The 24,794-nt window shown below is 37.9% G+C and overlaps 2 protein-coding genes and 1 long non-coding RNA gene across 3 annotated transcripts in view; 1 reads left to right on the forward strand and 2 right to left on the reverse strand.

Moving 5' to 3' along the window:
• The window catches only part of trpv4 (transient receptor potential cation channel, subfamily V, member 4), a 23,002-nt gene extending 5,033 nt beyond the window's left edge, over nucleotides 1-17,969 (reverse strand). Inside the window, exons 1-15 of the mRNA XM_077522784.1 lie at nucleotides 17,843-17,969; nucleotides 16,634-16,714; nucleotides 14,735-15,171; nucleotides 13,065-13,240; nucleotides 11,106-11,258; nucleotides 10,509-10,649; nucleotides 8,046-8,344; nucleotides 6,960-7,139; nucleotides 6,692-6,850; nucleotides 5,167-5,259; nucleotides 4,993-5,066; nucleotides 4,548-4,713; nucleotides 4,402-4,468; nucleotides 2,724-3,028; nucleotides 1,767-1,894 (exon numbers count right to left, since the gene is read on the reverse strand). Coding sequence (XP_077378910.1) covers nucleotides 1,767-1,894; nucleotides 2,724-3,028; nucleotides 4,402-4,468; nucleotides 4,548-4,713; nucleotides 4,993-5,066; nucleotides 5,167-5,259; nucleotides 6,692-6,850; nucleotides 6,960-7,139; nucleotides 8,046-8,344; nucleotides 10,509-10,649; nucleotides 11,106-11,258; nucleotides 13,065-13,240; nucleotides 14,735-15,171; nucleotides 16,634-16,642 — 2,387 coding nt within the window. The 5' untranslated portion in view covers nucleotides 16,643-16,714; nucleotides 17,843-17,969. The remainder of the gene's footprint in view (nucleotides 1-1,766; nucleotides 1,895-2,723; nucleotides 3,029-4,401; nucleotides 4,469-4,547; nucleotides 4,714-4,992; nucleotides 5,067-5,166; nucleotides 5,260-6,691; nucleotides 6,851-6,959; nucleotides 7,140-8,045; nucleotides 8,345-10,508; nucleotides 10,650-11,105; nucleotides 11,259-13,064; nucleotides 13,241-14,734; nucleotides 15,172-16,633; nucleotides 16,715-17,842) is intronic.
• On the forward strand, nucleotides 2,712-5,270 carry LOC144019620 (uncharacterized). Its single transcript, XR_013283728.1, has 4 exons — nucleotides 2,712-2,814; nucleotides 2,886-3,038; nucleotides 4,385-4,453; nucleotides 4,570-5,270. It is a non-coding gene; the product is annotated as an uncharacterized LOC144019620 (long non-coding RNA).
• A 398-nt stretch (nucleotides 17,970-18,367) lies between the features above and the next one.
• gltpa (glycolipid transfer protein a) lies at nucleotides 18,368-24,428 on the reverse strand. The gene is made up of 5 exons (XM_077522561.1): nucleotides 24,291-24,428; nucleotides 23,008-23,066; nucleotides 21,308-21,441; nucleotides 21,087-21,237; nucleotides 18,368-18,879 (listed from the first exon to the last, which is right to left on the reverse strand). Exons 1-5 carry the CDS (start codon nucleotides 24,391-24,393, stop codon nucleotides 18,697-18,699), a joined length of 630 nt encoding a protein of 209 aa, XP_077378687.1. The 5' UTR covers nucleotides 24,394-24,428; the 3' UTR covers nucleotides 18,368-18,696.
• Nucleotides 24,429-24,794: the final 366 nt, after the last annotated feature.

Genomic DNA, 24,794 nt, shown 5'->3' on the forward strand with positions numbered 1-24,794 from the left:
TGAATGAATGAGTATAAATTTATAAGTATTTGCACGCACGCACACGCACGCACGCAAACGCACGCAAACGCACACACGCAAACGCACGCACGCACGCAAACGCACGCACGCAAACGCACGCACACATACACACACACACAAAAAAAAAAAAAAAAAAAAAAAAAAAAAAAAAAAAAAAAAAAGAGCAATGATGACAAGACGTTGAATCGGTAAGACTACCGAATGAACAATTCTGAGCTCTTAAAAAAAAAAAAAAAAAAAAAAAAAAAAAAAGAAAAAAAAAAAAAAAAAAAAAGAAAAGACATTCGTTAAAAAATGGATTTTTTATCCAATAAAATATGGGTACGCATCTTTTTGGGTCACCCTGTATATACAATTTTTGTTAATGTTCAGACTTTTTTTTTTTAAATAATCTTTTCATTAGTTGCTTTTTATTATTTCTATTTCATGCTCAGGTGCTGTGAGCCAACTTTGACTCACTTTGTTGTGGTCTCCCGTCCAGTTGTTGCGCCTTTTTTTTTTTTTTTCGGACTTTTCCTTTTCTGTGGAAGCGTAGCGATGCCAATGCGGAATAAATATTTTTTTGGCAAATATGTTCGAACGTATTCACAAATATGTTCCAACGTATTCGTAGGCTAAATGCTAAAAGTTAGCATAGCTTCCCCTCATGCCAAGGGGTATTATTTGCGCATGCGTGACTGTAAACAAACCCCCATGTTTTAGGCATTTTGGCCACATTACCAATTCGTTTGAGAATTGTTAGAAAAACAAACAGTGTTTATTCGTACCGTTTACAATTTATTATGTCTTCTGCAGTGCAGGATTTATGTTCATCATTTTTCACCTCATAATGCAACGGGGCATTTGCACACCCGGCCACAGCTGTCACACTACATGCAGTTCATGGAGGTAAACGAGTGGACAGGAGCATCGCCGACAGTGAAAAATAAGGAAGTAAACATTGTTTGTTTGTCATTTTTGTGGCTTTATTATGGCTGCATTGCATGATTTCCATTTGGCCAATTTGTTGAAACGTATGCCAAACACAGTAGTTATTGTCGTGGCTGACAACAAGCCAGCTAGAGAAGCGAGACAGGAAGGAAACATGATTCACGGCAAAATAACAGATTCTCAGCAACGTACACATCACGCTAAAATAACCTATTGACAGGCAACCTATTGTAATCACGGTAAAATAGCCCTTCACGCCAGGCCAAAAATATATCGCTTATCACAGCAAAATAAGGCTAGCATATGAGTGTTGCCATAATAAGACTGAAGATGTCTTAGGTCAAACACATCAAGCATTTTTATCGTTGCTGTCATATGACGTCGTATGAGGTCATCAATCAAATTTTGACACAAACCGAAGCTTCATTTCTCTCTTGGTAATCGAGAGCATTGTATCATTTTGGGCCCGACCACAAAGAAGACTTCTTTCTGACCCCATGTTAGTTATGAGCCTTTTGAATCATCATCACTTTTCAAGTTTTCACAATGCCTCTGATTCTTGGGCAACGATGCCTTATCACAGTGGTGGTACCCTCCTTTGTACCCTTGACCTTTAAAGCAGGGAGCAAACCTGGACTCATGTACTCCTTGCACTTACAAATGCGCTTGCAATATAATTATTAGCCAAACACGAGTGAATATTCTACTTTGACGGAGATATTCTATCACTTTAATTACTTCTGATCGTGTAAACGTGGCTCATGACTCAATACCTAAAATTATTAATGCAGAACAACTGTGAAAAGAAAAAGTACCTGAAGCACCATCGTCGGTCAGGCGTTCCATCCCAGTTCTTGCCGACAGTAACCATCTCACCAACTCGAAATGACTTGCGAATGCAAACTGGAAATGAGCGTTCGATGTCCAAGATGGTCGTTGCCCACTACAAACAGACATTCGTTTAACCATTGTGTGCTTTTGGTTATTTTGCATATTATTCTTTATATTTTTATAGGTAAAGAATATCAAAAATTCACTTGTGGATTGGCCCAACATATTGAATTTCAAAAGGGCACCAGCTATAATTTCCAAATTACTATTGTCGTTATTATATGTGGGATACAAGTTTTTATAGTACACATGTTCGATTTGACCAAGCGTTGGCTTCACTGACTCCCATTATAAATCAAAATTTTTCGTTTTTTTTTTTTTTAATGCATTGTACACCTGATGTGTTATAGTGCATTTCCCGTAATTACCCAATTTACCTGTTCGAGCATAAACTAAACATAGAAAAAAAAATTTTGACTTGAGAGTCATAAAAGCCATGATACACCAAATGGCGCTAGAGAGCCAATTAGCATTTTTGGTTGAGCCGAATTATGTGCTTCCTATGTCCCCATTCTTATACCAAAACAAGAAAGTTCGGTTGGGACGGAGAGTTCAGGCCTGTGACCATGTGTAACCAAGCAGTAACAGTGACATGCACACACGTATGTGTGTGTGATGAGTGTGTGTGTGCATGTATACGCGCATGTGCTTGTTCAAAGAGAAGATTTGACAATAGGTATTTTACTAAGGTATTTTACTAAAATAGCAGTACACATGATGTGTTATAGTGCATTTCTGATGATTGATCTCTTCACTGGGGCATCAATTAAACATTAGAAAAAACAAAAAAAAATTGACTTGAGTGCAACTAACAGATGTCATAATGTGGACTACTACTTTTCCTTGATATGACATTTTGACTTTAAGAAGAACCAACTGACCTGAAGCTTCCAGATCTTTTTGCTCTCCTTCGACACCTGTCCCACCGTCTCCCCCATCAGGGCGATCAACATGTTGAGCAGCAGCACAAAGGTGAGGATGATGTAAGTCACTAATAGAATGAGGAAAACTGCAGGGTACTGAGCACTGTGGATCATGTCCAGCTCTCCCATCCCGATGGTCAGCTTAAAGAGGTCCAGTAAGAAGATACTGAAGGTGTCGGGGTCTCTGCATTTGGGGTACGTCGGGCAGTCTCCGGGACAGTCCGTGCCCGGGGGAGGGCACACAGTGAGGAGGGATACTAAGGCTATGCAAGGGTGAGAATACCACATATGTTTTTAACTTGTTTACACTTTGTTTTCATTTTTTAACAGAAGTACTGTTTTAATTTAACATGGTAACAAAATGGGTAGACGAAATATAAAAGTTTTTCTATTACAGAGACTTAGAGGCGAAGTCAACTCCCCAAAATAATTCTTGACAATAATATGTTCTATGCAGCCCCACTGTCTAAATACGATATTCTGGTTAATATTGTGTTAGTGTAATATGAGTTAAGCAGCCAATTTTTATCAATATCAGAAGGCGGCCATTTTGCCACTTGCTGTAGACTGAAGATGACATCACAGTTGCTCAGGTTTAGCGAACAACCAATCACAGCTCAGTTTCAGAAAACAGGTGAGCTGTGATTGGTTGTTGCCTGAGCCCTGAGCAACTGTGATGTCATCTTCAGTCAACAGCAAGTGGCAAAATGGCCGCCCCCAGAGATGGATAAAAACGGCTGAATTTTGCTGCATAACTCATATTCCACAAATTCAATATTAACCAGATGTCATGTTTAGATTAGTGAGGTCACATACAGCATATTATTGTCAAGAAATGTTTAAGGTTGACTTCCTCTTCAAGCAGCAAAATCCAGCAGTTTTTATCAATATCAGAAGGCAGCCATTTTGCCACTTGCTATCAAGTGAAAATATCACAGTTGCTCAGGTTTTAAGTAACAGCCAATCACAGCTCAGCTTCAGAAAACAGGTGAGCTGTGATTGATTGTTGCCTGAGCAGTGAGCAACTGTGATGTCATCTTCAGTCGACAGCAAGTGACAAAATGGCTGCCCCCTGAGATGGATAAAAATGGCTGGATTTTGCTTCATAACTCTTATTCCACAAATGTAATATTAACCAGAATGTTGAGTTTAGATTAGTGAGGTCACATATAGCATATTACTGTCAAGAAATGTTTAAGGTTGACTTCCTCTTTAAGCAGCAAAATACAGAAGTTTTTATCAATATCAGAAGGCAGCCATTTTGCCACTTGCTATCGAGTGAAAATAACATCACAGTTGCTCAGGTCTCAGGTAACAACCAATCACTCACGCTCATCCTGAGCTCTGCGCAACATTGATGTCGTCTTCAATCGACAGCAGGTAGCAAAATGGCCGCCCCCTGAGATGAATAAAAACGGCTGGATTTTGCTTCATAACTCATATTCCACGAATGTAATATTAATCAGAATGTCATGTTTGCTGAGGTCGCATAAAACATATTATTGTCAAGAAATATTTAAGGTTGACTTCCACTTTACCGGTACACTGTGACACTGTTTACACTGGCTGAATTAAAAGAACATGTATTAACATAAAATAGACAACTTTTTTGCTTTCAGGTTTATGGTCATCTTACCTGATGCATAACCAATCATGAAGAGTACGTACACCAGTAGGAACCTGAACAGGTCTTTGAAAAGAATCTAGGGATAAAAAACAAACACATCTTAGTCGCTCTTGAGGTTTGACGATTACTTAATATTTTCTCTGCATTGTGTCCACCTTCTGTATCATGATGCTGTAGGTACCAGTGAGCTTGAGGCCTCTGGTGAAGTAAAGTGTGTTCATCCAGCCCAGGACAAGAGCAAAGACCATCACAGACACGTACGCCTCAATGCCGGACAAGTACAGAGCGGCCGTGACTATGATCAGTATCGAGTAGATGAAACTGAAAGGATAAGCGGGCAAAGACCGGGTGTCAAGGATAGCGCTTGCGGTGCATACGTCGCGCAGAGACACATGACTGCCATATCAACAAATGTACAAAGGTGTTCAACATTCATCGCCCTTTGTTTTAATGACGGCTTTAATTAAAGATGTAAACTTGAAAACATGGCAGGGAGGAGATAAACTCGACGATTCAATTAAGAGGAAACAGAATTTGCCGCGGGTAAAAATGCACAAGATGTGAGGAAGAATCGTGTGTGGGAGGCAGTGTGAGACTTACTACAGCAGTTGAAAGGATCCATCAATAAATAACGACTTCACCCCAGGGCACTTCTTCAAGAAGAGGTCCTTAATCTGCAATGAGTTGAAGACGCATTTCCATAAACGCAACAACAAACACTCATTAACGACGCCAAGTGAGCAACCAGCCATTAAATATTTGATTTGAGCTCACGTTGGTTAGAAGGAAGAAGATTCCGGATGCTAACGTGATGACCTCTCCTGCCATCCGCAAATAGTCACTGGATGTTGTATAAGGGTACGGGGGCTACAAGACAAACAGGAAACTTATTCAGAAGCACTCAAGAAGAATACAATTATAATAGAGCATGCAAAAAAATATACCCATTTTAGATACACCAATTTAATCTAATGAGAATTACTGAAATAACTACAAACAAAGAAGATGGACCACTCAACTCCTTGCAGAGGATAAAGAATATACGAATACTGTGAATACTGTTATATTAAATGTCTAATCGTTTTACAATGAAACATTTTAATATCTATTTTTTAATGTTTTATTTCACCGCCAGCCATAAAAAGAGAACCTTTTGAATGCCAATTTAGATTATTCTGATAGATCTTTATCAGTAGTAGAACATGTGTTGGTTTCACCCAAATCACTTCTTTGTATAAAAAAAAAGTACCAAAATACTGTATTTACAAATGATCACCAGTGTAACAATTTGACTTTTGACAAACTTTACAAACTATTTGTGCACTATTAATGCGTTCTCATATGTTGTCAATGTATGTTCTTTTCGTAATTTTTGTTAGCTACTTTAATTTTCTTCGCTTTGGTTATTTTTTAAGACTGTTGTATTTGTTGTTTGTCTTTGCGAGAACCATTTGCACGATTAAAAAAAAAAACGTTTTTTTTTTTTTAAATTGTTCAAACCCTTTGTTGTTAAAGACTGGATGTCTTATACATGCATTAAGGAAGTTTATTATTATTATACTTTATTAAAAAAAATACATGAAAAATGAAAGATACTATGATGTATGTACATTGTATCAATAACAAAGGCACACATATTTTGTCCATATTTAAACTGATTTTTTTTTTTTTTTTTCTTTTCAGACAGCCTCCTACGACCACTAGGGATGTAACGATATCCAAACATCACGATACGATATTATCACGATATCAAGGTCATGATACGATAATTATCACGATATTGTGGGGCGTTGGCGATATTTAAAAAAGATCACAATATTGTAAAAAAGAAAGCTCATACTAAAAAAACAATATTGTGTTTTTGTACATAACAGCAATGCATATAAACCACCTTACAATCTCTAATAACAATATTGAGGCACTTACTTGCTAAAGCAAGCACACATTGATCGCTTCACAAGCAAATTAGGTTACCCTTCATCTGACAATTAGCATATATTTTAAACATAGAAGGCAAAAACATCCCTAATGAAAATTCAATAGCACGAATAAACTAGCCATTAGAGGGTGTTAGAACTGCACAAATGGAAATCAACCTGACTTGTTTTTAACAAATGTGTTCCTTTTAAATATTTTGAACATGACGTCGACGATATTGTGGCAGTTTTAATATCGCGATATCACGATATTGCCCTTATCGTGACATCCCTAACGACCACTGCCTATCATTTAAGTTGCCCATCCATGGCACAGTGTATGAGTGCACCCGCTGTTGACTCACTGGCTTTCTTCTACCCACCGTTCCCTGCGTCGGGTGGTAATAAGCCACCAGGGTGAAGATGATCATGGTGAAGAGGTAGGAAACCACGTTGATGTAAAAGGTCACAGCTGCAAACCTCTGCCACTTGGCCCTCAGCAGTTCATTGATGGGCTCCACTGCCAGCATCTCATGACGGATCTGACAAAAAGCACATCTGACTTTTTAATACCCTGGACTGGAAGGAAACAATATTTCTTATAGATACATGTAGGCTTGTCGTGGTTTTTTTGTTGTTGTTTTTTTTTACCTCACTACGACTGTTGTAAACGAGGATCTCCAGCACAGATGGTTCACCTCCACAGGTGTCCAATGAAGACAAATCATAGAGGGAGGAGTACACTGGTCCATAGGCCCAATCCTTAAACTTGCGGGACAGATGACGGACGTCCTCATCTTTGATCTCACGTCGGATGATGTGTTGAAAAACCTGTCAAATGAAGTAAGATACGACTGATTACATACTTTGTCTAGTTTTCACAAAAACACTACATATTCATTGTATATGTTTTTTGGGCATCCTAGCACTTTGTGGCTCAAAGTGTAAAAATTAAGGTGCCAAATGTAAAAAAAACTAAATAAAAAAAATAAAAATAAAAAATACAATTTGACTTATGGTAGGTCCAACAATAACTTACTACAATTAGTTTTTTTGTGTGTGATGATTGCCACTGACCTTCACAAGTAAGAAATATATATATATATATATATATATATATATATATATATATATATATATATATATATATATATATATATATATATATATATATATATATATGCAAAACAGAAATAAGTGACTATTATGCATGAAATTAACCATGACACCGTAACCCACAGGTGTAAAACTCATTTGGCATGAGAAAGCAATTTTTCCTTGGCTATTGTTCCAGACTAGCTTTCCATCATAGAAATTGTAATTAAAAAAAATTTCCAAGTGAATGCAATACCCGTCAGTAAATATGTTTCTGTTTTCACAAAGCATTAAGACTGCTGAACGCAGAAAATTGCATTTTGAGTCGCACACCCCCTTCCTCACATACACAATGCACACATGACATCACATCCGCAGACAGAGGGCGGGAAATTCGAAGCTGAATCCAGTCTGAAACTATTGGCCAGAGGCTTGCTGCTAAGCTGACAGCTAAGGTGTTAATCTACTAATTAGAAGATGTTTCAGTCATAAATGGTCAAATAAAAAGGCTATTTGTAAAGATACTTTTGTCCAAATTGTTCCAGAGAGCACCTTTAAAACTGGAGTATGTAGCAAACTGTGATTTTGGCATACTGTTACACTTCCAGTGATTTGTAATTTGAAATTGTTGTACATTCTTACCCCAATCTTGCCCAGTTTGGCCGCCATCATAAGAGGAGACATGCCATCATTATTGAGCACCCTCTCCAGGCTGCAGTCTGGGTACAATTTGGCGCTCTTGATCAGAAGCAGGTCATACATCTTTGTGAGGAAACGGGTGTTGTCCTTGGTGTTATCTGCAATGTGCACCAGGGCGTGCAGGACCGTGTTGCCGCGGGAATCTTGTCGCCGCAGGTCGACCTTCTTGTGAGGATTCTCCGTCAGGTAGTGCACAATGTTGGGCTGGTTGGTGCATGCGGCCAGTGAGAGAGGAAGCTCACCTGTGGGAAGGCAGAGAGAGGAATTGTCAATTCTCAGGGGAGGACAGTAACTTGGACTTTAATTACGAACTGTTGCTAGCTTTTTGTTTTCGCAAAGCACGCTTAAACATGGATCAAATATTGGACTTAAATCCCTGCTATGAAAACTGCACAATTAGCAGTTTGTTGGTGGGAAGGTTGCAATGGGGCTAGAGTGCCAAAAGCAGCTGCAGAAAATGAGCCGTTGCCATGGGTGACAGATTACTTTGTCACCTCAGATAGAAACGCTCCTCTTCATGGATTTGCACGGGTGCACGCTGAGTGTTAGCGTGAGTCGAAATCCCATTAGCCATCAGCCCTGCCAGGTTCCTGTTCACCTCGCCGCAAAGCTCCGCAGCAAATTACTCACACTGTGCACGGACACGCTGGGATTTGGGAATGACAACCGTGCTACGTGCAAATAGAAATCAGCTCGTCTGTGATGGGTGAGGGGTAACGTGTGCGTTTACAATCAAATATGAACAAGCATTATATTGACAAGACAAAAATGAAAACAGTCACAATCAACTGCTTTATGGCTTTTACAATATTAAATAGAAATATTTAATCAGTCATGAACCAGTATTTTTTTATGCCTCATTATTTCCATAGCTGCTTATATTTTTTCATTAACAAATCAAAAATAGTGACTGTAGATACTCCAATTTTATTCCATCATTCATAATGAGGTTGTAGATTACACTGGGCCAGCGTGATGGGCTAGTGGTTAGTACATCTGCCTCAATGTTCTGAGGTTTGTGGTTTGGATCTCAGCCTACAGGTTTATGCCTGTGTGGGTTTCTTCCAGTATTCTGGATTTGTCTACTTGTACAGTAACAAGGTATAAACACCTCCGCAAAGATTTTTCAGCTATCTCTGTACTTATAGTATTTCTTGTTGTCACTACTTTTTACTTTTACTACCTTTATTTTAACTCATTGTACTTCAAATCCTTTGTCAACCATAAAAAAAATGTAAATAGAGTGAGAGATACACATTTGGGATCTTGATTAATTGATATCTTTGGGTCTTTCAAAAGGCAGGAGGAAAAAAACAAAACAGGAACAACACCAACCTAGAGGTGAACCTGAGAGCATTTAACAATTATGTTGCAACTAATTCAAATAAGCAAAACATTTTCTATTACTGGCTTTATTTAATTTTAATATCCATCTAAACTGAACAAATGTAAACAAGTAAGGTTTTTTTTTTTTCTTGTAGCTAGCCTAACATTTTGTTATGGTACGCCATCACAATGTCAGCAAAGATGTTAAGCTAATGTTAGCTATGCTCTTGTTGCATAAAACAACAAGTGACGTGATTTTCTTCTTTTCATTGTGAACTCTGTTGGTGTGACAAGTTATCAAAAAGGGTTTAATTGACAGTAAAAAGAAAATGTAAATTTGTTTTTATTTTTGGTACTTAATTTTTTAAGACTGTACTATTCTTCTTTTTCTTCTTCTCTCTTTTTTGTACTTTAATACAGCAGTTGAAGCAATACTTTTACTTTTCCTGGCATCTTTCCTATACAAGTATCTGTACTTTTACTTAGGTATTAAGTATAAGTACTTTCCCCACCTCTGCTTGAAAAACTACAGAATTGTATGAGTCTACCCATACTTCATGGTTGCTTTAATGTCAGTTAGCCACATTTACCAACAGAGGGCAGTGTTGGGTTTTCTTCAGCGTGAGATCCTGCCTTCCAACATCGGATGTTTGTTTTCCACTTCGGAACACAGACACCTTTCTTCTGATGCAACTTGAACATGCGGAATGCTATACAGATGTGTTTTTGTAGAACATTGCAAGGCAGCTTTCAAGAAACCTTTGCCAAAGGTGGAGTCTGAAGACACTGTCAGTGTCTGAATTTGCCCATTTAAAAAAAAAAAGTAGTGGTGAAAAGCTGGCGCTTACATTTCCCTGCCAAGAACATGTACCAAGTAGGTACTATTCTTTCTTAGCAACTGTTTTAAATGCAGTCAGAGTGGAAAAGAGTGTCTGGTAAAGGAACATCATTATAGCTGCGTCATTTCCTGAACTTGGCTCCTTGTCTATAGTTTTTAATCACTTAAAGAAGAGGTTTGAGATATAATAAAGTGTTTAGTTAGAGACAAAGGCACAGTTTAAAGCAGGAAGAATCTATTACCAAAGTAGAAGTAGCCGCCCTCGTCCCTGGGCTGGAAGAAGCGTCCTCTGGCCTGAGCGTGAACATCAGCACCTTTCTCCACCAGTAGTTCCACATACTGTTTACAACGACGCTCGATGGCAATGTGGAGCGCCGTCTGGCCTGATAAAAACAAATAATCTTCAAGCTATGTGCAAATTTGCAATGAGAAATCATTCTTACAGAATAATCATGAGAAGGGAGCTTAGGAAAGTGGAGACCTTTAGGGCAAATGTCAAACAAAGCTGAGTGAGGGCTGCAAAGTGTTGCTATGGAAACGGGTGACCTTAATGTTTGGATGTTGTCAAATGAACCCAACAGTTTCACACAGCTTGAAAAGTGTAATTGACCTTTGCAGAGGATGAAAATTTCGATCACTTTAGTCAAGAATAACAAAAATAATAGATACTGGGGTGCACAAAATAAATGAAAGCTCAGCTGTAAATAGTTACTGAGAGCACATTTCCACTGTACATTCCGTTTTCTCCCAATAAGACCTCGCCCACCGCCCAAGCATTTTGTAGCTCGGTGGTGGAAGGACTCAAATTAGACCAACAAATGAGCACCATACATACCCACCTCTGTAGTAGACATCCCTGAAAGGCGTGTTCATAAATTCTCTCAGGCTTCCTGTCTTCTCTGCTATGTCCACCAGTAGCGGGATGGTGTCGTTCTGTCCGCTGTAGAGGTTCAACAGGGCTTTAGGAAGACACGTCTTACCAGTGGACGGCTCTAATGGGAACATGAAAACAAAACAAAGAGTGTGGAGTGTTTTTTGTTGTAAAATTAATAACTATTAAATGAACGCATTTGCCATAGAGTGGGGTTTCAAATAGTTTTTTTTTATTTTTTTATTTTTTTATTTTATTTTTTTTACATAAATTGTAGATTTGCAGTGGCTTCCAGATCTGCACACTGTCTCACTGTTTTTATTATTATTATTATTATTATTATTATTATTATTATTATTATTATTATTATTATTATTATTATTATTATTATTATTATTATTATTATTATTATTATTATTATAGGCTGACTGGTTAGCGCGTCTGCCTCCCAGTTCTCGGGACTCGGATTCGAGTCCAGGCTCCGGCGTCCTGGGTGGAGTTTGCATGTTCTCTCTGTGCCTGCGTGGGTCTTCTCCGGGTACTCTGGTCTCCTCCCACACTCTAAAGACATGCATGGCAGGTTAATTGGGTGCTCCGAATTGTCCCTAGGTGTGCTTGTGAGTGTGGATGGTTGTTCGTTCATCGCTGTGTGCCCTGCGATTGGCTGGCAACCAGTTCAGGGTGTACCCCACCTGCTGCCCAAAGCCAGCTGGGATAGGCTCCAGCACCCCCCGCGACCCTTGTGAGGAATAAGCGGTCAAGAAAATGTATTATTATTATTATTATTATTATTATTATTATTGCCATTATTATAGGTTTTCCTGTATTTCAATTTATTTAAGTTCACACCAAAGTATACTCTTCTCCAAAAACCTTCTGTCTTCTGTCTGCCTCGCTTTTCTCATATTATTTGATTTTATATAGAATTTCTGAATAGTATTGTCTGCAGTTAGAATGACTGCCTCACAGTTGCGAGTTTCTAAGTTTGAATCTCTTTATATATATATATATATATATATTTTATATTTATGTCTGGAAAAAAATTTTAACTCCCCATATTATAATACTCTACCTGCATCTTGATTTATCCTTCCAACAGTAATTTGATTTATTAATGTTAAAAATAATTCTAATATTATTTATTTATTTATTTATTTATTTATTTATTTATTTATTGTGCCCTACGATTGGCTGGCAACCAGTCCAGGGTGTCCCCCGCCTACTGCCCAAAGCCAGCTATGATAGGCTCCAGCACCCCCTGCGACCCTTGTGAGGAGTAAGCGGTCAAGAAAATGGATGGATGGATGGATGGATGGATGGATATTTATTTATTTATTTATTTATTTATTTATTTATTTATTTATTTATGCCTTGTCTGTATTTCTATATCTGCATGTTAGCAATAAGATACATTTTTATCCAGCTCTTCTTTTAAATCTTTGAGCTGGTGTACCTAATGTGTAATTTATATGGAAAATAAAAAGTTAAAGACAAAAAAAAATGAAGATGTTTTAACTTTGGAAACTTTTCCATCCATTACCTGAACCGCTTACCCTCACGAGAGTTTTCAAATGAAATTGAAGAGATGAAATTAAGTCCTCTCTCCTCTATTTTTAGCCTTTTTCTAAATACAGAGTCTTTGAGACTGTTTGGCACCTCCAATCGTCCACAGTTTGCTGTGATTTTTCACTGCTCCCTGTTATAAGCCGAGAGCATACAGGAAGCTTTCCTTGGGACTGCCCGTGGCAAGACAGAGTCTATGACATCAGCGCCCTTTCCTGGTCAAATCTATCTGGGTCAAAGAACCCAGAGGATCAGCGGAAAACAGAAAGTCAACAAGGTGGAGATTACAATGGGCTCTGCTTCACAACTAAAGGCCCGGGACTGTTTAAACACATCCTGAGAATGCAGACACTCCCAGTCCTACCTTTGAACTCTTCATCCGTCAGCCTCTTGTCGTGACTTTGCAAGTACTCCAACAGGCCCTCCAAGGCCTCGGGGTCCCCACGTGAAACACACTCAAACAGAACTGAGCGGTTGAATACTTTCATCACCTTTGGCGGGTCTTCGCTTGGACCGTCCACGGTGGATGTCTCTGTTTTTCTATGAAGACACACAAACCATATAGGTGTCAACTGTAAGATGAAACTGGATGAATGTACGGTATCTCACAAAAGTAAGTACACCCCTCACAATTTCACTTCAGGTCTCGAGGTCTTATTACTAACTGTCCTAATACTTTTGACCATCTCGTGTGCATAAGCAATGAGAGTGCAGGGTGGAGGCAGTTGTCTAAATATTACCTCAACAGCCACGGAAGGCAACAACAACACGCGCTCTGTTAGATTACTGAAAGAGGTCCACAGTGTACACGTGTGTGTGCTCTCACTTCCTCATGTGGCACACCTCTGTCTACAGTACTTGAAGGATTATTTTTGGACGATATTTTTCCAACTGTCGTCCAAATGAAAGGAAATTCATCTAGTCCAGAGGTCTGCAAGCTGTGGCTCTGGAGCCACATGTAGCTCATTAGTCCCTCTCTTGTGGCTACCTGTGGAACTCTAATATTTATTTATTTATATTAATTTTATTTTTTTGGGTGTAAAATATATATATATATATATATATATATATATATATATATATATATATATATATATATATATATATATATATATATATATATATATATAAAATATTCAAAAAATGTCCAAATTTGTAAGTTGTCAGAAAAAGAGAGGCAAATGGTAGATGAAAAAGTTTTAAAATGACCAAAAGGTGAGTAAAATTACCATAGCCTAAAATGTCCATGAAATTGCCAAAAAAATAAATAAATGTCACAGAACTGAATAAAAAGTCAGAAAATTAAACGATCAAAAAGTAAGTAACCCTAAAATGTCCACAAAATTGCGAAGAAAAAAAAAGTCAGAAAACTGAAGGATAGGCAGGAAAGAAAATAACTATAAAGTAACTATAAAGCATCCAAACACAAAAGAAGAAATCCTGAAATTTAACATAAAATGTCCACAAAGTTGCCAAAAATAATATCAAAGCAGGGATAAAAAGTAAGCAAAAATTACCCAAAAGAATGTAAAAAAAAGGAAGAAGAGGGGCAGAAAATTACCATATGTCCATACAATTCCCAAAAATGTCAGAAATTTGACAGAAAGGCTTAAAAGTCTAAGAACGTATGAAAATATATTTAAGAAAAAAAAAATATATAGATAAATTATCTATCTATCTATCTATCTATCTATCTATCTATCTATCTATCTATATATATATATATATATATATATATATACATATCTCAAAACAAAACATGAAAGGTAGAAGAAAATGAATGCTGCATATTTTTCTGTTCTATTGCAACTCTAATTAGCTCTTGGGCCCTCACTAACACACTGTTTCCGTCATCGCAATGTTCAAATGTTTTACGGCTCCAAACTGATGTTTTTTTTGTTAATTATTTGACCTAAAATGGCTCCTTTAACAAGAAAGGTTGCTGACCCCTGATCTATTCTGTTGCTGTCATTTGACTGGATGATGTCTGGATGTGATACTGGCTGTCATTTCGTGTTATCGAAGCCTTCTCACCCCCTTGGCAGCTTTTTCCGTCGTCGTTTCTGGTTACTCGTGTTCCTGTAGGTGCCGTAGTCAAAGAGGGAGTCCATGGGTGCTTTCTTTGGACCTGGAACCACATTCGATTCATATATGGTGGATTCCAGTAGATCCATGGGGTTGGAAATGCCCTTCTTGAAAGCACCTTGGAACTTCATTCGCAGGTTTTGTCTCCCATCCGCTGTTTGCTCAGGCTGAACCAGTTCCTGGGATGAATCCTGAGTGGATGGCGAGCCATCCGCACTCTCAAACAGTTCTGAGAACTCGGACAAGAACTGCCCTTCGTTGTCAGCCTGAGAGACATCGCCGTCGGGATCGACAGAGACGGCTGCGCTGGCTGAGACAGAGCTGACGGTGTCAGCCTTGGACAGGACGAGGTGGCACCTTTTCAGGAGGGTCGTAGCAGAGCGACCCTGGAATAACAAACGTGACGCTTCAGATGCTTTACTTATTTAGCCATTTTTGGCAGTCAAACAGTAATATTTTGTCTATAATAAATGTTATATATTCATAATTTTTCATGTACAATTAGTACCTTTAAAAACACATTTTGCAACTTGCAGTCAACTGAAAATGACATCACAATGTGCACAGGTAACCAATCACAGCTCAGCTTGTGAATGTCACATGACCAAACCTAGAAAACAGGTGAGCTGTGATTGGTCGTTACCTGAGCACTGAGCACATGTGATGTCATTTTCAGTCGATAACAAGTGGCAAAATTATTTTTTAAAAGTATTAATTGTACGTGAAAAATAATGAAAGTATCAAATTAATTATAGACAAAATATTAACTTTTTAGTGCTATAATGGGCTAAATAACTGAAGTATCCCTTTAAAGTCAGAATAAAAAAGTATACCTTTAGGGTTTTTAGCTCAGCAATTTCTTGGGTAAACGGAAAAAGATGTTGGCAAAAAAAAAAAAAAAAAAAAAAGGGAATATAGGGAATATATACTTTTAAAGTTGGGCTGGCATTTTTTTTTTTTTTAATACAGCTCAAATTCTGAATCATTTTAGACAAAATGGGACGAAAGGAGCCATTACCACTGAGGAACTTTCCATTTACGTTACCTCATATTTGGCAGTACACCTACATATGTTTTTAACATATTTACTTCATTACACTTCATCATAGTGTACAGTATACTACAAGTATATTCGAACTGAGCCACCACATTTGAAATACAGTAGTATATTGCACTCATAAAGTTACTTGGGATTTTTAAAAGAGAAGTCAACCCCAAAATTTTCTTTATAACAGTATTTTCTATGCATTAGTCTAAATGTGGTATTCTGATTAATATTGCTTCTCTGCAATATGAGTTAAGCGATCCATTTTCAACTTTTAAACAACTTCAAATGACATCACAGTTACTCAGTTAGCGACCAATCATGGCTTATGCTGTTTTGTGAGGGGGAAAAAAAGAAAGAAGTATTTACAAATAAATCAATCAATCTGTGAATATGCAAATCCGTGCATGCTGAACTGCGAATATGCAGAAGTCAGCTTTAAGTTGTAGAGTCACAAATCATCACTAGATGGTAGACATGTCATAGTGGGTCTTATACTACATGTAAAGGCCTATATTTATTTATTTATTTATTTATTTATTTATTATATTTATTACCAGAATGATAAGCAGTATGATAATTGTACCCCAATAATATTAACAGTTTGAGTGAATTGATTTTTGTTGATGAGTTTGAGTTATGTGCTGCGCTTGAATGGTCATTTTAATGCAAGAGAGCGCTTTGCACTGGGGGGGGGACCCAACAACAACAACAACAACAAACAACAAATAAATTATGTGGTTATATGGACACACAATTCCTAGCTCAAAAAAAGAAAGGTCAAAGAAAGACTGCTTTTGTACCTCATTCATCCCTTTTATGACAACAGTGTGGCAAATTCCTCTTCAAGTGGAGTGGAAATTTTGCTGAAGCATGTGTTCAACCTAAAAAAAATATATACCAAATAGGAGTAAATGCAAAGCCAGTTATTAAAGTTTACACATGCTTTAAAAAAAAGAAAAGAAAAAAAAAAGACAGAAATCTGACAACATAAAAAGGGGCTGGTGTCTGACATTTGGAAATTTGTAAAACGGATGCCAAGAGCAATGAAGTGACTGTCGCGTCAGCTCTGCCATTGGTCAGAGGTCCCATCAGGCAGAATCACACCACCTGCACTTTCAAATGCATGACAGGTTTACGCTAAACGGCAAGTAATCTTCCACTTCAACGTCACTGTGGGAACATAAACATACATGTCGCTGATATGGTCCCTACAAGCGTTTATGCAGCATGTCATCCCTTAAAGCATCCTCTCAAATCCTGCGTCGGCTCATATCAATGCAATCTTATCTAAGCCCTGAAAGGCAACAAAACAAACACAAGTGGGGCATTTGGGGGGCTGACTATGAGGGACCGCCGTGACTCACACACTGGATTATCATGCCGTTACACTTCACTTCACATTTGATTGTGAAAACACTCACACAAAGATGATGTCCAACTTAAAATTGTCCATGAGAGGTGTGAGGATTCCCTGCATGGTCCCAAACATGGTGCTCATGCCCAGGTTGAGCAGCATGAGGAAGAACAGAGCGGACCAGAAGTCCATAATATACTTTCACAAAAAGTTGAAGTTGGGGTACCAGTAGTCTGATTTGTTGCATCAAATGCCCTAAAACAATTATTCACACTCAAAAACGGGGAGAAAAGTGATGATGAGTCCAAAGGCTCATGAGTGCAGTGGTCCTAAAAATATTATTTTTAATCTATACCAGAACAATGTTGTCATGTTGTTGTTTTTGTGTAGCTTTTTTAAATTTGAGAAGCACTCATACAGACTGAAAACTTTGGGGAAAATTGTAAACGGAGGGTGAACAGGAAAAATAATAACTGCATGTATTTCCTATAATATACTGTTCTTATTAAAAAAAATATATATATATATATATATATATATATATATATATATATATATATATATATATATATATATATATATATATATATATATATATATATACATATAATACAAGCCCCTGGTGTTAAAGACGTCATCAAAATGTATAATTTACCTTAATCAGGAACGCTGGTTTTATTTCTTCACCATTTCCATACTTTTCCACGCACCCAAAGTTGAATTTTAGTCTCTCTTCAGCTTCTGACTTTCAGATGCCATAAAACGCTTCAACTGAGACGGCCACGGTGAAATGAAATGCAGCAGAACAAGGCGCGCTTCTTGCCGTGATTTAGGGTGGAGTAAAGTTGCCATTTACAAACTTGGCTCCAAAGTGGGAAATGACGCGGCTGGAAATCTGCAGTACCATAAATTACCGCAAGATGGAGACTCTTGATCGTGTACTAGGACATTGAAAAAACACGACGACCAAAAATAAATAAATACAATACATAAAAAAAAAAAAAAAGGCAATAGAATAACTACATTAACACTAAACAATTGCCCATGCAGAATTATTTTTATTATTTATCCTTCGATATGGACACAGAAAATCCAATGTAGCACATTTGTTTATTATACATAGTATTACACGTGCAAATCTATAACATGCTTCTGCACACTGTGCCTGCCACAACCAAGTTTCAATTCACATACAGTAAGCAACTCAAGGCTTTCATCATTTACTAAAATGCTAAATGAGCCAGTCAAGATGTTTAGAAAGAGTGCAAAATGTCCATTTGCAGGTGTGGGTAACACAGCTGAATACTTTAGAATCCATATTTATTACAGACATTTTATATTATACTGTATACTGAGTGAACATACAACAATCGGAAAAAATAATAGTTTGATAGCATAGACAGTACACAGAAGTGCACAGACAGTACATTTTGTATTACTTGAAGTTGTTTAAGACCATGTAGAGTGTAAACGAAGCACATCAGAGAAGGACAATGGCTTATTTTGCACTCAAACTCTGTAGTCAAGATCTGCATTCATTTTATTGTACAGCTCATAAATTGCATCGACTGTGGCAGAGAAGTTGATTAGGAATTTTTTAACTTTCTCCAGACATTCCTCTTCCTTAACTTCGCGGCCTTTGGAGAGCGCCTTCAGGAATTCCGATCTGTAAGGGGCAGCAAAGAGAGCTGCCTAGAAGCAAAAACAAATGTCAGTTCTATAACAACACATCACTTAATGCTTTCTCAACTAATGCAACAGTAGGGAGCATGCAAGATCTAGCTTGAGAACTACATTTAAAAAAAATAAAAAAAAATAAATAAATAAATAAAAAATGCAGTAGCAGTATTACAATTAGGATTCTTTTTTTGTTGTTTGCAGTAGTAATGAAAAAATTAAGCATTATTATTGTAAAGGCATTTTTTTTAAATCAAACACTTTATGTATACAGGGGTGAAAGTGGGCTGGAACGGTCCGGTACTACGTTCCGGTAAAAGATTTGGGACCGGAACGATCCGGAAAGGTGCTTCGGTCCTAAAAAACGGGCTATCTAGGCTGCACCTCCTGTCATAAAGTGAAGCAACTTGGTGTCCACACAATTAAAAAAAAAAAAAAAAACACAAAAAAAAAAAAACATCAATGATTACATTATCTTCAAAGTATATTCTATTTCAATGTGCACATTTGGACTTCTTTTTGTTAATCTGTTACTTGTTTTCATCATTAAAGTTGTAATATTATTTTCTAAAATAGTTAAAATTGAGGGCAGCATGGTGGACCAGTGGTTAGAACGTCCGCCTCCCAGTTCTGAGGACTCCGGTTGGACTCCAGGCTCCGGCCTTCCTGGGTGGAGTTTGCATGTTCTCCCCGTGCCTGCGTGGGTCTTTTCCGGGCACTCCGGTCTCCTCCCACATTCCAAAGACATGCATGGCAGGTTAATTGGGCGCTTCGAATTGTCCCTCGGTGTGCTTGTGTGTGTGTGGATGGTGTTTCGGGAGCAAGTGGATTGATTGGACCCCAAAGCAGACGGAAGACGAGCAGCAACGTAGGAGCAAAAATGTAATAACAAAAGGAGCACGATGAGTTTGTGAGGGAATAATGCAAAACAAAGTACAAATAAAATGGAACAAAAGGAGTGCCTAAGGCAATAACAACTATCTAACAAAAGGTACAACAGAATACCAAACTAACAGAGCGGCTGGGCGGAGTCCCAGCTGAAGGACGTCGTCTGATACAAAGATACTACAATTCTAGTGGTTACCTAACAAAAGGCAAAAACACACATGAAATTGTCTCAGGAGTAAGACAGTCAGGACTCGAAACAAGGAGTAACATCAACAAGACGAGAATAATCCGCTGCCGCGCTTCAGCTTCTGCAGCACCTAAATACTGGACTAATTGGTGATGACTCCCAGGTGTGCAGCTAGGGACTCCGCCCACGCTGTGAAACAAAAAGGAAAACACGTGACCCAGCAGCCTGGCATGAAACACAAACATAACAGATGGTTGTTCGTCTCTGTTTGCCCTGCGATTGGCTGGCAATCAGTCCAGGGTGTCTCCCACCTGCTGCCCAAATCCAGCTGAGATAGGCTCCAGCACCCCCCATGACCCTTGTGAGGAATAAGCGGTCAAGAAAATGGATGGATAGTTAAAATTGAGGTTTAGCATTTAGAGAGGGAATGAGGGGAAATAGGAGGTGGAGCTTGGGGTTACAGGTGTTTCTATTAACTGTTAAATTGCACATAATTAAAAAAATAAAAATTTGAATGAAAATCAGTTTCTCATGTATGCCTTGTTACATTCATGTTACAGTAAGAGTAATGCAGTAACCTAATACATGTGTAAGACCTGTTGTGTTTTATTTATTGTGTGTACCATGTAATTGTAACTGTACCAAAAGGACTTTTTTTGTTTGTTTGTTTTTTAATGTTGGTGGTTTGAGGAGGAATTAACCACCAAAAAATAAAATAAAATAAAATAAAATAAAATAAAATAAAATAAAATAAAATAAAATAAAATAAAATAAAATAAAAATCTGTCAGTCAGGGAGTTCCGGCAAGAAATTCGAACCACTTTCACCCCTGCTGTACACCTGACGAGAGCTCCCGGGTTCGAATTTCAGCTCAAGCCCTTCGTGGAGTTTGAATGTTCCCTAATGCTTGCATGTTTTTTTCCCCATGTTTTTTCCTCCCATGTTCCAAAAACATGCATGTTAGATTAAGTAAGTGCTATAAATGATCAATATCTGTGAATATGCTAATCACTGAGGATAGGCTCCAGCTCACCCATAACTTTCATGAGTATAAGAGCTTTTGAAAATGGATGTATGGCTACTGTGCACATATACTGTTCCTGCTTTGATGACAGTCTATGAATGTATATCTCATAAAAGAACTCACCCTGAAAAGCTGCTGAAGCCACCAACTATGGTATCGCTTCAACGTCAATTCATACGCTTTGGTCACGTTGACTCGAATGAGGTTCGGGTTGTTTTCATCCTTCTCGCCATCAAGCAGACTTTGAAGGAACACTTGGATAAAGCGTAGACCCCTTAAAATATGTAATGGGATTATGAGCACGGATTACATTGAAAGGATTACAATGTGTGCTCCATACAAACCTTTTCAGCCACATGAGCGCCACCGTGGCTCCAACTTTGGGCCACTGTGAGCCATACATTTCCTTCTCCACCTCCAAAATTTGTTGAAGGGTCCTGAAGCGGCCTGGATTGGTGTCATAGACTGCCTTGATTTTCTAAAGATTTGACCACAAATATTTCTTATTTTGTTATGATGTGATAAACATATTGTTGCCGACGAGTGGAATCTGGCATGGTTTGGGTTTTGGTTTGTTTTTGTTTTTTTTGTGGGTTTTGAGTTTGTCATCATGTTCCTTTAAGTTTCTGTTGTGATCTGTTATGTTCTGCTTTCTTTGTGTGTATCCCATTGTCTCATCAAGCATTGTCCTGTCCACATGTGTTTACCTGACTCCCTCAACCTATCAGAACCCGCTGCCACCTGTGTCTTGCCCAGCTGTCTCGTGTCAAATAGTGTGTGTGTGTGTGTGTATTTAGTTTCTTGTCTCCCTGCTGTCAGTGTCGATTCATTGTTTTTTTCCCCCCCCGTCATGCTGCCGAGTTTTTGCCTTGCTGTTGTTGTCACGCCTCGTTTTGCCCCGTCTGGTTTTTGTTGTTATCTGGACTTTGTTGTTTTGGTTTAAGTTGCCAAATACCTTGTTTGCCCCTTTGTTTTGTTTGATTAAAGTATAATTCATTTTTGAGCACCTCAACCTCCCTACTGCCTTCCTTCCCTGCACTTGGGTCCACATTACGGTGAAACGTGACAGAATCCGTGCATCTCCAAAACCATCCTTTGTCAGGGTACAAGGAAAAAAAAAATGTTGGGCTATTAATTTTGGTCAAAAAAGATGAAGCCTTTTTCAACACTAAATGGCTCAGTAATTAAACAAAATACCTAATGGCCAATGTTAGAGATTTATGAAAAAAAATATTAAATTAACCAAATTTGGACAGATGAGGTTTCTGCCTAACAGTGACGATATTCTGTATAGGTAAGACAAACAATTATACACATTTGCAGATGTGGCCAAGATGTTATGTTCCACTATTTTTCTACTTCAGCTTTCATGTTGTATTTGTTATTCACATTTATTCTCTATTGTTTAAATGAAAAGTTAGAATCGATTTCTTAAACTCCAGAAAACTTTGGTATATCCTCCTGACTACCAGCAATTCAAATTTGTCCTCTGTAGTGGACCTTTTGAAACATGAAAATCTCCCACCCAGTGCATACGATTGAAGTAACTCCTTTGTGCTCTCTAGAGGACATTCAGAGCTTTCCAATGATACCAAATGTGTAGGGGTGGGGATTCCCTCAGAGCAAGCACTTTTTAGGGAAGAGGAAAAGTAAGCGTATAACACTTTTTATTGAACAAATTTAGGCTTTAAATGTTGTTAGCATGTGTTCTATAAGACTCTTAAGAATACATAAAAGTATTGTTTGAATTATTTTAACTGTATTTGAGCCTAGCATTTAAGTTTTAAAAATGTCCTCTGTAGTGGACACATCATAGCATAGCGTAAAAATAAAAGCTATTCTTTTTTATTTTATTTCTTTTGCAGTATTCTAGTGACTTCACAAAGATTGGGGAATATCAAAATAAACATGATTGGACAATATTTTTTTTCCTGGTAGTCAGGAGGTCAAGTTTGAGGGAAGTACAGAAGCAAAGCAAAATTAAATTGGACTCACTGCAAAAAGAGTTGAATACATTTCTTTACTTTCAATTACTTATACTTACTGTAATATTCGCTAATATGTCAGACTTGATGGGTGCGAAGATAGTCGGGCCAAGGCAGTCTGGGGACACATTCTATTAGGAGAACTGAACTTGCAATTTGCATTCATTCCAAAAGTATGACAGTGTTCAATGTCGACATCTTCTTAAACTAATCACCTGAGTCATTTTTTCCCCCCAGATTTTCCAGGAAACACAAAAAAATTAACCTTTTGCATTATGAGGAGATGATTTTTGCAAAAAAATGACTTTGGCAATTATTTTAAGAGGGTGACCTTGCTGTGTTATTTCTGCACGCTTCATTGAACGACCAGGATTTTTTTTTTGTCGCGTATAAAATATTTTGTGAAGCCATTAATATTGAAATCGGACTACTTACTTCTATTAAAAACATAATGTTACAAATAGTTATCCACACTGTTTAGATGAAAATTTTACCAGTGGCTTGTGCATATCAATAAAATATCTAGTAAGGGATTCATGCAAACATTTTCAAGCAGTAAAATGATTTACTTCAGTTGATTAACCTTGTAATGACCCCAGAATGGAGCCGCTATAGTGTCTCTATTCCAAGACCCATTAGTACTGTATTATCATTAGTTGTACTTTAATTAGGCGACTAGACAGGTGGAGTATTTGGTGTCTGGAAAATGAACAATGAGATACTGTATGTGGACCCACGTGGCGCTTGCTCAACTCACTTTCAGGTCCTGTCAATAATTCCTTCCCGTTCGTGAGGACATATCTTGTTTTGGAAAAATATCAGGAACCCAAATGTTTGCAGCAAAGCCTCTCAAAACAAAAGAGAAAGTAGCAGACACTCATTTCATGACTGAGTGAGCCTGTAATGGGTCATGGCCAAAAGATTTCAGGGTCAGCGTAAATGAGAGAAAAAGTGTTTGATATTGACATCAGATTTGGTTCCTCCAAAAGGTTTCACGTGGCAATTTCCATAGAGAACCTTTGGCATATTAATACAGAATGAAGTGGCACAAAGGTGCCCTGTGCCGGTGAATGGGCAAGCGGAACTCAACACCATACTAATCATTTTCACAACTTCAAATCCAGGGCAGGTAATTAAATTATGCATGATAAAACAATTGGGGAAGAGAAATCTGATCTAAAAAGTTCATTATTAGATTTTTTTCAATTTTCTCTTTTAATGTTTTTATTGTAACCACTGCACAGTCAAAAATGCACAAATGCAAAACGTTTTTTTACCCTGTATTTCAAATCATAAACACAATAAATTAATTTTCCAAATTTGGGTGGAACTGCATACTTACCAAAGAATGGTTGAAGATAGGACGCAGCCTCTAGAAAAGGTCTGGTTTCCACTTGTCTGTCAGCTGGCAGTGGTCTGAACTGGTGTTCCAGTAGCAGAGCCATGACTTCTTGTCTGCACAGTCTCTTGTCCACTCTGAGGTGAATGCACCAGACTGATAGACTTACAGTGACCTCCACGAGACTGGCTCACACGCACGCACACACACGCACATGATCAACTGCTAATACAAACAATAGACAAATTCAGTTGCTGTGTTGAACAATTGAGCTGACTAAAAAAGGGGGGAAACCAAGATTAAGTTTTGTTGATTTAGCTTGACTATTCACAATTACGAATTCATGGTAAAATTGGCACTTGATACTAAATGATTCCGTAATGGAATTGTAGCTGCTTAACTGGCTTTAGTGGACCAAAAAAATAAATAAAAATGATGTGGCAACTTGTATCTGGCCCACAGGCCTCAGTTATTTAGCATAGTTAACCTAACTAACATGCTTTTGTT

This window comes from Festucalex cinctus, chromosome 5 (assembly GCF_051991245.1).
Source record: "Festucalex cinctus isolate MCC-2025b chromosome 5, RoL_Fcin_1.0, whole genome shotgun sequence".
Taxonomy (NCBI): Eukaryota; Metazoa; Chordata; class Actinopteri; order Syngnathiformes; family Syngnathidae; genus Festucalex; species Festucalex cinctus.

Coding starts and splice junctions, on each gene's coding strand:
- gltpa (XM_077522561.1), bottom strand. CDS start 24,393: ATGGCTCTGCTACTGGAACACCAGTTCAGACCACTGCCAGCTGACAGA. Junction 23,067..24,290: donor CTATCTTCAACCATTCTTTG/GTAAGTATGCAG, acceptor ATGTGTCCCCAG/ACTGCCTTGGCCCGACTATC. Junction 18,880..21,086: donor GGCTTCAGCAGCTTTTCAGG/GTGAGTTCTTTT, acceptor TTTTGCTTCTAG/GCAGCTCTCTTTGCTGCCCC.